Here is a 12,671-nt window from a genome sequence, read left to right as displayed (position 1 = left end):
TAAGTAATGCGATTAAAAACCCGAAACAACAAGTAATAACAGAAACTAAGGATTTTGGTGAAAAGCACAATAAATATATTGATAAAGAGTGTAATCTATCTAGTGAATTTCGAATACTAGATACCTAAAAAAGTTTAAGCAAGTGTGTGACCACATTGATGTCCACTCTTATTTGATGGATCTCCTAGATAATTTGAAACCAGCATAGGTTGTAGAATCCCAAGGTACAGAACATCAACGTCGAAAATGATTTAGCTGTTTAATGGATATTTTTAGGACTAATCCATTAGGAAAGACAGTTTCTCCGTCAACTCTAAATAAATGAAAAGATGACTCTGTTTGGTCAAAGTTGATATTTCTAAAGCTGTGATAGCTTATAGATTGGTGCAAGATGAGATGTACCAGCAAGTAGGGTCACTGTTGTCTAGAGAACAATTATATGACCTCCTATAGTTACATCTCCTGAAAAGCAAATGTTTCCTTGAGATTGTTAACTAATCGAAATCCAGGAACAAGTTTCCTTTTCATCTTAACTTCCTGTTTATAAAATGACTCAGTGCAGCTTATTTAGGGAGCTTGATGTTGATTTCATTGACATAAGAGCAGCATAGCAATTATATTCCAAACCGAACACAGTACAATCACCGGAACAATAGATAATACATGAACAATCGGTATACCTTATTGCACATAATGTCCCTACTGCATCAGAATATGTTGCTAATCCAAAGTTGAAGATTAAATTAAGGATGATTGACAAGAACTCTGATGTATTAACAATCATCTTTTCTAGATATGATCCCCATCTCCATAGAACTTCAGTTCTCAAGCAAAACTATCATCTTTTAGTGTCATCATTACACTCCTTGCAACATAACTAGCATTACTGAGAACTTGACCTTTGTACATCTACCAACTGGTAAAGATCACCACGCCTTTGCTTCTCTAATGGAAGGTTTGTCCTGGATATCAAATTTGACAATGATTCATATGTTTAGTGTAGAAGTCCCATAATAGTTGCAATTGCAAAGAACGTAAAAAAGAAACACACAGTAGGTGCATGGAATCTCACCTCCTCAGCTCAATTTGTGAATAGTCAATCTCCGAGATGATTATTGCCTCGTCATGTTCAGTCGTCGCCAGCACTTCTCCGAACTGCCAAATATATATCAATGAATCAGAGTGGTAGTTACAACTAATGGCACCCTTCTCTTTGTAAACGGAGAAGCCTATTCTCTCTTTAAATCAGAGGACTCATTTGTTTATTTTCACACGTCATACGGACATAAAATATGATCACTTACTGGTCCAACTAATGTGGAATGCCCCCAAGCCACATATCCAGCACCAGCATCTCGAGCAGGTGAACATGTTGCAACATATAGCTGAAACAAGTATATTTATTTTTTACAACAAAGCATATAAAAATATTCAAGACCATTGTGTTTTTTAAATTTTCTATACAGATACCGGTGCACAAGACCATTGTGTGTCATCTGAATGGTAAAGCTAGGTACTCTAATTACAATTAGAGTTTGCTTCCAGTAAACTCATAGATTTACCTTTGCTGTAGCTACCCTTGCCCTGTTCCTTCTACTTCTTGGGTTCCATTATATTCGATTTTAAACTCATTTCCAAGACAAAAAAGTTAAAGAGTCAATCCAAGTAATGACAATTACTGGAAATATACAAACCCTGGATAAACATCTGTGTTTGTTCATCCTATCCTATCCTGAGATATTTCATGCACCATATGGTAACGATACACTTTCTCGGTTTATGTGGAAAACAATGACATTATAAGGCGAAAACAGTTCAAGGTGTTAGGTATATTAACATGAAGAATAAAAATGGTGCTGCACCAAAAAGGTGAGAAGCATCTCAAGCCTTTCACTTTTAAACCTTTCCAAAGGAATGTGATTATATAGGAATTCCGTTATACCTGATTATCAACTGCCCTGCATGAGAAAAAGGCACAGATTAGTGATGTCAGATGCGGTGCTATTGGAGTTAGGATTATGAAGGATTTAACATAGATATTTTTTTTTTAAATAAACAAAATTTAAGAGAGAGATGCAACAGCTATTTGCCTATTCAGCCAAATGACCTAGATGTTTGACAACAGAACTACTTCACTTGAAGACATTCATATTACCTTGCCCTTTGCAGTAACTCCCAGTGCAGTGGTCCTGTAGTCATGTTGAATGCCCCAGGATAGCAGATCAGATGAGCACCTGGAAATCACAACTTTCAATCATAGGATTCACTGACAAAGATAATGATAGTGGAGAAACTATTGATAAGCAGCCATGAGAAATTACTGATAAGCTGCCACTGATGTTAGGCAGGATCCATGGTATTATGCATAAACTTCATCAATTTCATTTGCTCTTTCAAGTGATCCTGCATAGCACTCCTCCGGTTCATTTGCTCTTTTTTCTTTTCAGGCAATTGGGGCATATGCAGGAACACTAAATATACCCGCAATAACACAATCTTTTCTTTCCTCACCCTTTTTTCCAATAGAAGCAACTCCTCTGCCATCGTCATAACTAAAAACCTTCCCCCTGCCATTATCATCATAAAAATGCATTTCTCTACCATCATCATAACCAAAATGTTTCTCTCCTACAGTATCACCATCAAGAATAACTTCTCCTCCTATTCTACCATCTCCACCAACAGATTTTTCTGGTGTACTATCATCTCCTCCAACCACATGTCTGTATCCAATTGGTAGGGTTTGCACACTACACTTCTCTATCTTAAAGACACCACCCAAATGTCTTAAGACTGTCACTCCATCCAACTCTTTACTTAGGTTATCCATCATCATGTCCTCTTTGTCTGGTGAAAGATTTTGGATGTAAGCCTCTAGTGGGTTGCTCTAGTGGTAAGCACCCTCCACTTCCAACCAAGAGATTGTGAGTTCGAGTCACCCCAAGAGCAAGGTGGGGAGTTCTTGAAGGGAGGGAGCCGAGGGTCTATCGGAAACAGCCTCTCTACCCCAGGGTAGGGGTAAGGTCTTTGTACACGCTACCCTCCCCAGACCCCACTAGTGGGATTATACTGGGTTGTTATTGTTGTTGGATGTAAGCCTCCCCCTTTCCAGGATATTAGAGGCATGCTTGAAACATCCTATAAATGTTTAAATCACTTTATGCAGAATGTTTTAAACATTTACAGGATGTTTCAAGCATCCACCAGAATGAGCCTTACCGGATCATCTTTGATTTAAAATGGATCGGGCCTGTCTTTTTCTACTTTTTCAAACAACCACCTCTTCATCCTTGGCAATGTCTTTCCTTTCTTTTGGTTGCAATTGAGGTATGGCTTGAAACGCCGAAGCTTACATTGTGTGATAAAAAAATAAATAGAAAATTATGTAAATATTACAAAAATAGAAAAAATGAACAAGATTTATTTAGTTACCATGAATGCCCAAGGAAATTCGTAGAGATTATACGAGTCATATTAGATTGCTGATGCTCTTTCATATGATAATCAACAGTCAAGCGAAAATTATTTCGGCCCTATGAATAATTGTAGAAAGCCTCTTCTGTGGAGGCCAGTCTGACTGTATTTTCATGAACGCCAGAAGTTTTGATCTTTTGCCTACAAAATGCAGTGGAGAAACCAAAACAAGCATAGTGCATACTTGAATTTGATCATCTCAAACATTGTTTTAGAAGTCGCAGGCCTCTTTCATTCGGTAATAAGTTAGCACAAATCTTCACCACCAAGAAGGTACTTTTCAATCTTCGAATTAGTATAAGAATGTCCACAGTTGAGTCAATTCATTATGGCAAACTCACGAAGGCCAAAGCGGACTAATAATCTTTTGTAATTAAATCATAACTCCTGGGTCTTCTTGCAGAACACTCTACGGAGTAGAAGGCCATGCACCATAGATGCTTGAAACAATGGCCTCTCAGGCAAATCCAAAGGTGTCCAAAAGGACTACTCCTAAACTTGTTTTCGAGATCCTCATCCTTCAACCAAATTCTGAACTCACCTATACCTGCTACTCCTAACGAGGATATTACAGTGATCTTCTTGTTGAAGGTCTTATTTTGTCCAAAAATGTCTTAAATTTTGAACCATGAAAGTTCCGACCGAAGCTTTAAGATTTCAACCTCGCAACTGTCACCCTTATCTTTAGGCATCTCAACCTGTACATGACTTAAAAATGTTTAAAATCTCTTTACAGTCATTTTTAATAAGCAGGGTTGTGAAAAACGGTCGCTTCCTCGCTTAAAGCGAGAAGCGAAGCGACCCTTTACCCGCTTTGTTCTATGAAGCGACTCAGGTAGACAAAAGTGTGCGCTTCCTACTAAAAAGCGAGAAGCGAAGCGACCGCTTCTTTGTTTTAAACAGCTGCCAGCCTAGTTAATTAAAAAAGAAGGGTTTTCAGTGTTCTTTTATTAAAACACGACCAGCAGCAACAGAGATTCTAAAGAGGCGACTAGGGTTCCCCCCTCCTCCTCCTCCTTCTGCCTCTCCCTCTCCCTCTCCCTCTCCCTCTCCCTCTCCCTCTCCTTCTTCTTCTTCTTCTTCTTCTTCTTCTTCTCACTCTTTCAGCGTCCAAATAGCAGCGAAATGCTGGAAAATTTTCTTTCTCAGTCTTCTCCTCTTCATTGAAATGCTGCCCAGTTCTTCTTTCATTGTTTTTATGCTGCCCAGCTTTTAACAGAATGGTATACTGCCCTTCCTCTTATTTTTATATCCTTTATTCTTAGTTCTTATTGCCTTTTTTATGTGTTATGTAGTTGTTCTTATAGTTATTCGCTTCACTTCAAAAAAGCGAGCGCTTCGTTTCTCGCTTCTCGCTTTGAACATTTACTTACAGTTACATGTGTTGTCTATGCAATATTTATTTTAATTTTTTTTTTAAATTCCGCTTCACTTCAAAAAAGCGAGCGCTTCGCTTCTCGCTTTAAGCAAAATGGGGGTTGTCGCTTTTCCTCGCTTCACGCTCTTCACAACACTGTTAATGAGAGATGTTTCAAACATCTAGAGAGATGTTTGAAACATATTGAGCTTACCTCACCAGATTTAAAAAGTGCATTATCATTCTTTCTCTTTTTTCTGCCTCTTTTTATTCTCTTGAAGCTTTTTTTCTCTTGGTTTCAAGATAAAATCTTCATCTTCAGAGGTCTCTTCTATTCCTTCTCTTTAAAAGCTACTATTTTCTCTTCTGATTCTTTATCATCAACAAATGTCTTCTTTTTCAACGGTTGTTATCTCCTCTTTTGATTTTTTCATCAACTTCTATCTCCTCTTCTATTTCTTTCTCTGTTTCTTCTATTTCTTTCTCCTTATCCTCTTCTTTCTCTTCTCCAGCATTCTCTCCTTCTACTATTTCGTCAGCAGTGTCTACTCCTTCCTGATTATTCTATCCTCCTCCTACTACTACTACCTTCTGAAGAGGCGTGGTGACTTCCACTTCAGTTACAGTGGCATTGATTATTGTATCTCATCTGCCTGTGATATCCAAATTTGTTTGTTGGGTCTTTTAGAAGGAGAGTCGCCTCTTTTTAGAACAATCAATGCTCACTATAGCAGAAATGGAAGCCACACCTCTTCAGGTAGTAGTAGGAGGACAAAATAATCAGGAAGGAGGAGACACGGTTGATGAAGTAGTAGAAGGAGAGAATGTTGGAGAAGAGGAACAAGAGAAAGAAAAAGAGAAAGAAGGGGATAAAGAGAAAGAAAAAGAAAAGGAAAAAGAAAGCAAGAGAAGAGGAAACAAAAGAGGACGCAGAAGTTAACGATGACAAATCAAAAGACGAGACATCAACCGTTGAAGGAGAAGAAAGGCAAGAGGGGCAATTGTTGATCACGAAGAATCAGACGATGGAACAGTAATTGTGAAAGGAGAAGAAATAGAAGATGAGACCTCTGGAGATGAAGATTTTATGTTGAAACCAAGAGAAAAAGAAGCTTCAAGAGAATAAGAGGCAGAAAGAAGAAAAAAGAGAAAAAATGATAATACACCTTATCAATCTGATGATGTAAACTCAATATATTTCAAACATCTCTCGATATGTTTGAAACATCTCTATGTACAAATGACTGTAAAGAGATATTTTTTAATTATTAAATTAATTGTCCTTGTGCCTTTTATTAATAAACATTATTAAATCATGTACAAGTTGAGATGCCCAAAGATGAGGACAGTTGCGAGGTTGAAATCTTACAGCTTCGATCGGAACTTACACAGTTAAAATTCAAGATATTTTTGGATGATAATGAGACCTTCAGCAAGATCACAGTGGAATCCTCATTAGAATTAGCAGGTATGGGTAAGTTCGGAAATTTGTTGAGGGATCAGGGCCTCGAAAACAAGTTTAGGAGTAGTCCTGTCGAACACTTTTTGGATTTGCCAGAGAGGCCACTGTTTCAGGCTACATAGTGCATGGCCTTCTACTCCGTAGAGTGCTCTGCGAGAAGACCCAGGAGTTATGGTTTAATTATAAAAGATTATAAGTCCGCTTAAGCCTTCGTGTGTTTGCCATAATGACTAGACTCAACTGCGGACATTCTTACAATAATTCGAAGATTGAAAAGTACTTTCTTGATTGTGAAGATTTGTGGCAACTTATTAACAAAGGAAAAAGGTTTGTGACTTGTAAAACAGTGTTTGAGATGATCATATTCAAATCCATAAAAATTAGAAACTATCCACTATGCTGCATTTTGTTGGCAAAGGATCAGAACTATGGTGTTTATGAAAATACAGTCAGATTGGCCTCCACAAAAGACTTTCTACAATTATCCATGGGGCCGAAATAGTTTATGCTTGACTGTGATTATCTTATGGAAGATATGAAAGAACATCAATAATCTAAGAGTGACTCGCATAACCTCTACGGATTTCCTTGGGCATTCATGGTACCTAAATAAATCTTGTTCATTATTTCTATTTTGTGTAATTTATATAATTTTTTATTTTTTATCACCAATGTAGGCTTGGGCGTTTAAAGCCATACCTCAATTGCGGCAAAAACAAATTAAAAAAAGATAAGTCTGATCCAATTCAAATCAAAGATAATCCGATAAGGCTCATTCGGGTGGATGTTTCAAAGATGTTTGAAACATCTTTCAAACATCATGTAGATGTTTCTGCAGAAAGTGTTTTAAACATGTATAGGATGTTTCAAGTATGACCCTAATATCTTTGCTTATAAATCCTTCTGTTCCCTTCCCAGGTAGTGCACCATTTTCTTTACTCTACAAAGGCTGAAAAGGGGGAGGCTTTACATCCAAAATTTAGTTATTTTACTCTACAAAGAGAACATGATGATCGATAGCCTAAGTAAAGAGTTGAATGGAGTGATAGTCTTAAGACATTTGGGTGGTGCCCTTAAGATAGAGAAGGGTAGTTTGTAAACCCCACAAATTGAAGATAACCATGTGGTTAGAGGAGATACAGGAGAAAAATCTGTTGGTGGAGATGGTAGAATAGGAGAAGTTGTTCGTGACGATGATGGTGATGGTACAAGAGAAGAACATTTTGGTTATGATGATGGTAGAGAAATGCATTTTGATGATGATAATGGCAGGAGGAAGGATTTTAGTTATGATGATGGCAGAAGAGCTGCTTCTATTGGAAAAAGGGGTGAGGAAATAAAGATCGTGTTGTTGCGGGTACATCTAGTGTCCACTGCCCCTGCATATGCCCCAATTGTCTAGAAATGGAAAAATAGTAAATTAACTGGAGGAATGCTATGCAGGATCAGTTGAAAGAGCAACTGAAAATGATGAAGTTTATGAACATGTTTGTTTCTCAATGAACAAAAGACGGAAACAATTAACAGTGTATGTTGAGAATTCCACACAAGTGTGGCAATTAGGTTACGATTCCTTGATCATATTAATTGCATGATATATCTAAAACTAAATTAGTCTATTTAATAATTGCATCGGTTAGGGTGGGTTAGAATCCCACATTGGTTGGGGAATGGGTTGGTGGTCTCCTTATATGGACTTGGGCAATCCTCCCCTCATGAGCTAGCTTTTAGGTTGAGTTAGGACAAAGTGTCATATCTTACCGCATCCAATTATGATAACGCATTTACTCATTGTATCATGGTGCTTTCTAGTTCCAGATACTCAAGCCCTACTATCTTTCTGTTTATTTTGCAATTCTTATCTTCTCTTCCTTGTCAGTTCACTTCATCTTTTTATACACAATCATTCGTGAATAATCTTCTCAGAACTATGGTCTAGTGTTATTCAAAGAACTAGAATTGAAATGGAGGCATGAACCTTTTGCAATGATTTAAGACCCGTCTCCTTTTAGGTTCTCCCGTGGATTTCCCACAAATATTCTGCAGGTCATATGAGTTATGACTATAAGGAGAAATTGATTGGTTCAATTCTTCTTTTCTTTTCTAGTGGTTGACGCTAAACTATAAATTTTTCTAATGTTGTGGTTCATTAAATTGAAATTCTCTCCATAATGCTTCTCCATTCTAGATCATCTTTGCCTTGATACTGCTACTTATGAACTAGGCCCTTTTCTCCCATCATATATAAGAGATAGCATATAGAGGCTGAATTACGAAGCAAAACCAAGAGCTTCAGCAGTTAGATTCAATGAAATAGCTGAATTTACCCTTTTTACTCCTAAATTCACCATACTGCACTGAACGCGGATATGGACATGTATTTCGATCACTTGGTGTATGAATGTTAGCCCTAGGATGTTCTAAATATTGTCAAAACATTTGCCTTTTGGACCTCTCACAATGCATTCAAGAGTGACATTTTTCTTTTCTTTTTCTTTTTGAGCAGTTGCATTCAAGATTTATATTGTGAATAAATTATCAATTTCAGCAGTGAAAACAGAAGTGTTGTAAGTGGTCTGGAATTCCTTGTAATGTACAAATTACTTTAGTTTAAGTCTCTAGGTCACTCTTTGCAAATGAATCGGAAGCTTCTGCTGTGTACTTATTTCAAAGCATGCACAATGCTGAACCAAGGTTAGAAACACAGACCATATTTCAATGTCGTAATGAAACATATGTTGTATCATTACTAAATAGTCTACACCTCCTACTAGACCAAAAGTAAAGCATTGGGTCAAACTCTTCTTTGGTATCAAGGCAATAGCTATGAATAGTCATCGACTTCCGGAAAAACCAAGCATACATTTTAGAAAGAATCCAATGGTGGAAATTGGTTGTAAGCATACAGAATGCTTCCCGCTAATAAAGCCAAAGACATTACTCATTAGCACTACGGTATAAATCACCAAAACACAACACATTATGGTGAGATGAACTAGTATTAGGTTTAAAGAAAAAGTTTACATACATAAACAGTCAGCAATTGAAAACTCCCAGTCACTTGCAAAAAGCTAATAAAGGAAAATACACACCTCTTGCTGCATATAGCATGGCCAATTCCTGAAAGCGAATGTCGTAGCAAATCCCTATACCAATTCGGCCAACCTCTGCAGAAATATAGTTATAATCATTTCTCAAAAGCACTGGATGGATGCATCAATTAACTTAGAAATACAGAAAAGGAAAATATTCATGCTCTTCAATGAAGCAGAAGACAATGTAATGAAATCAATCAAAATACGGAACATAAACAAGCAGTTAAAGTTATTATATTAACTGGAGGAACTTTCAGAACACTGGAGCAGTCTCTGACACTAGATTATGAGTAATTTGGTTAATTTATTACCATAGTATGTCAGAAAGTAAGATGGAGAAAATACCTGTATCCACAACAGTTGGAGTCTCTCCTGCTGTAAGCGTCTTTGACTCCTTAAAGGTTATTTTACCAGGAATATCAATGTCAAAAAGATGTATCTGCAAAGACATCAAAGCGTCAGAAATTTTGCAGAGTTCCCATCTTCTTGATTTTCCCAAAAAACTACTAGATATGTTTTTTTCCCTTGGTGACTAGACTTACTTAGCCAATGTGCACATGCCATTATGCAAAGCAAAAATTGGCATTGTAATTCTACTATTTCACTCCAACCTATAACTCTGTGTGAACAGTTGCAGAAATACTTCTATTCATACTAAAAAGGCTTACAACTGGACGACCGTGGACAGTTTATAGGTTGGCTCCCCACGTCTGTATTATTAGTTCCCGGCCCTTTTATCGCAGAACTGTACTACCATTAAGATTTCGGTAAAATCTAATAGAGTTCCTGATTTCAACAAAATAAATAAAAGTAAAACAAAATATAATGGAGTTCCTCAAATGCAGAAAATAGGCAAAACTTGACTAATCTCAGTTTATTCTCTTATCTTTTTTTCCAAAAATTCTTTAATTAAACTCAAAAATCATCTATTCTGTCCAGATCACTGGGAGTACTCTTTTGAGTGTAAAATAGCATTATCAAGATGCTTTTCAACCCAGAAAAGTAAAAATAAAGAGAACAAAAAACCCCCTCATATTTGTCAGATATAAATACGTAGTAATATTAAACAGAAATTATGAGGGACTGGACCAAGTAACACTCACAGATCTGTGCATCAAGAAATGAATGTCTGACTACACTCTGCAACATCATTCAATTTCTAAATCCGAAAACCAAGATTATACACTCAGTATAATCTTGTAGTATTGAAGCTTATAGTTTACATAATTGATTGAGCAAATGACAATTACTTTCTTAGTTTCTTCTAGATCTCAGTGGCAAAGCTAAAGCTACATGCCCTCACGACAACAAGAGAGGTGTCTGCTTACCTTTCTGTGCTTAGCTTTCAACTTTCCATCAGCATCGAAAACGCAGCAAGTATTATACAACTTGTCCCCACTGCGTTCAGGTATAGAGCCTCCCACTATTGTGATCTTCAGAAGTCGAGCTACTTCAGAGAGCATGGCAGTTGATGGAGATGCATCAGAACCAGCATCAATGTCTTCAGCATAAATTGGGAAGCTATCATTTGAATATGGACTATTCCATATTTCCTAGCAAAAAGCAAAGCCCAATAGTAAGCTAAAATCAATTGCTGTAAACTTTCAATGGCAGTTAATAGCCAAGCCATTGCAGAAAGGTCCGCTTCAGGTAGCAAAATCTACATAAGAAAACATCTCTTTGTTGTCTCACCATAAGATTAAGTCAGAATTCTTACCATAAACTAGGAAAGGACATGACGAGATACTCAAAGTGAATCTACGTAACAGCCCTTGTACAAGATGAGACAATGGTACGCACATTTCCTCTCCACTAATGAATTGGTATAAAGATTACAAACATATTTAGACATATGAAAGAAGTGCAGCTTTCATAGGAATTTGCATGTTAATAGGAAGGCTAATTTAAGATTGAAACAGCATAATATCTGGAACTCATTTAGCTACTGTTATACAGTGTCCTATGTTGGTTGTATAAAGTGCTTCAAAAGAATTTTATAACGGCCTTGTCCTACTCTGCCCAATGTCTTAAAATTTTGGATTGGATGCTCAGATTATTTGATGGTCACATCGATATATTAGGCTATTAGACGATGGAAATATTAGACTTTATAACTGAGTTGCCCACCATAACGAACTCTAAGTATGCATACAAAAATTTACAGTTGCGGCAATCAGACAGAGTATAACTACTGATATATGTATAGAACAAGAAACAGCTGCATTGAAAGAACAAATTAAATGTGAACTCACAGGCAAAACAACAAGCTTAGCCCCCTTCTGAGCAGCCTCCTCAATTGCTAATTAAATGTGAACTCACAGGCAAAACAACAAGCTTAGCCCCCTTCTGAGCAGCCTCCTCAATTGCTGTTCGAGCATGAATAATATTCCTTTCCTTATCTGATGTCACTGCTAATTGACATAGCCCAATCTTAAACTGCTCATTCAACATCAAATTCACATATCAAAAATGGATTAAACAAAATTCACCTTTCAAATCAACTATTACCACAACCCAACTTAGGTGAGTGAGGCTGGTAATTTTCAATTCAATTAAATGAAGTTAAATTAACTAAACTATTTAAATAAAAAAAATCACTTATACATGCGCGCGCGCACACACACATAAAGGAGACCTTGGTGATGGAAGGTGAGGGCAATTGGAGAGCGGGAGGAACCCTAGCTTGTTCAGGCTTGAAAGAGGAAGACATGGAAGAAGCTGATGTAGTGAGGGTTGTACGTGCTGAAAACTGCAAATTGTTGCTTCGAGTGGTTGTACGATTTGGAATGATGTGAAAGGGACGATGGAGCAGGAGTGAGGGTGTAAGCCGTACGATGGACCCAGAAATGGAGGATCCAATCACTGAAGAAGAAGAAAGGGTTGAAGACAAGAAGACGAATCCAATTCTCATTTCAACTTCAATTTCTCTTCATTTTCATTTTCATTTTCTGCTCAAAGCCAAAGTTACACCTTGTTTGGAGTATATTGTATTTTTATCCAAAACTTGTTTTGATTGTTTATTTTAAATTAATTTTATTGTATTATTAAATTTATTGTTTCAGAATAATGAAAAGCCTGAAACAATCAAAGGTGTGGTGAGATTGTTTCATATTTTTCTTTCCAATTATACTCTTACTTATTGCTCCATAATTATATTTTGCCCTTTATCCTATTTTATACTTACTCCACCAAATACGTATCCATCGTCTCACTTCAAGTTGTGATTCATTCTTAACCTTGCAAGTCATTAAAATAATGTCAGTAATTTGCAAATACCTATCAC

At 36.9% G+C, this 12,671-nt stretch overlaps 1 protein-coding gene across 1 annotated transcript; it reads right to left on the bottom strand.

Annotated features, from left to right (window-relative positions):
* Positions 1-660: 660 nt before the first annotated feature.
* On the bottom strand, positions 661-12,388 carry LOC107821944 (omega-amidase, chloroplastic-like). Its single transcript, XM_016648419.2, has 10 exons — positions 12,024-12,388; positions 11,708-11,824; positions 10,717-10,941; positions 9,734-9,827; positions 9,386-9,460; positions 2,156-2,234; positions 1,943-1,958; positions 1,305-1,385; positions 1,073-1,155; positions 661-962 (listed from the first exon to the last, which is right to left on the bottom strand). Exons 1-10 carry the CDS (start codon positions 12,297-12,299, stop codon positions 884-886), a joined length of 1,125 nt encoding a protein of 374 aa, XP_016503905.1. The 5' UTR covers positions 12,300-12,388; the 3' UTR covers positions 661-883.
* Between the last annotated feature and the right edge of the window lie 283 nt (positions 12,389-12,671).

The sequence above is a fragment of the Nicotiana tabacum genome, chromosome 23 (genome assembly GCF_000715075.1).
Source record: "Nicotiana tabacum cultivar K326 chromosome 23, ASM71507v2, whole genome shotgun sequence".
NCBI classification, from domain to species: Eukaryota; Viridiplantae; Streptophyta; class Magnoliopsida; order Solanales; family Solanaceae; genus Nicotiana; species Nicotiana tabacum.
Note: the sequence above shows the minus strand (reverse complement) of the source record. Positions and strands in the feature narration are given on the sequence as shown.

Bases quoted from the DNA above. Each gene is read 5' to 3' on its own strand.
- LOC107821944 (XM_016648419.2), bottom strand. From the start codon at position 12,299: ATGAGAATTGGATTCGTCTTCTTGTCTTCAACCCTTTCTTCTTCTTCA. The intron at 9,828-10,716 runs GTAAGCAGACAC...ATGTCTTTGCAG, and splicing joins TGAAAGCTAAGCACAGAAAG to ATACATCTTTTTGACATTGA. The intron at 1,156-1,304 runs GTAAGTGATCAT...TATATTTGGCAG, and splicing joins ATTCCACATTAGTTGGACCA to TTCGGAGAAGTGCTGGCGAC.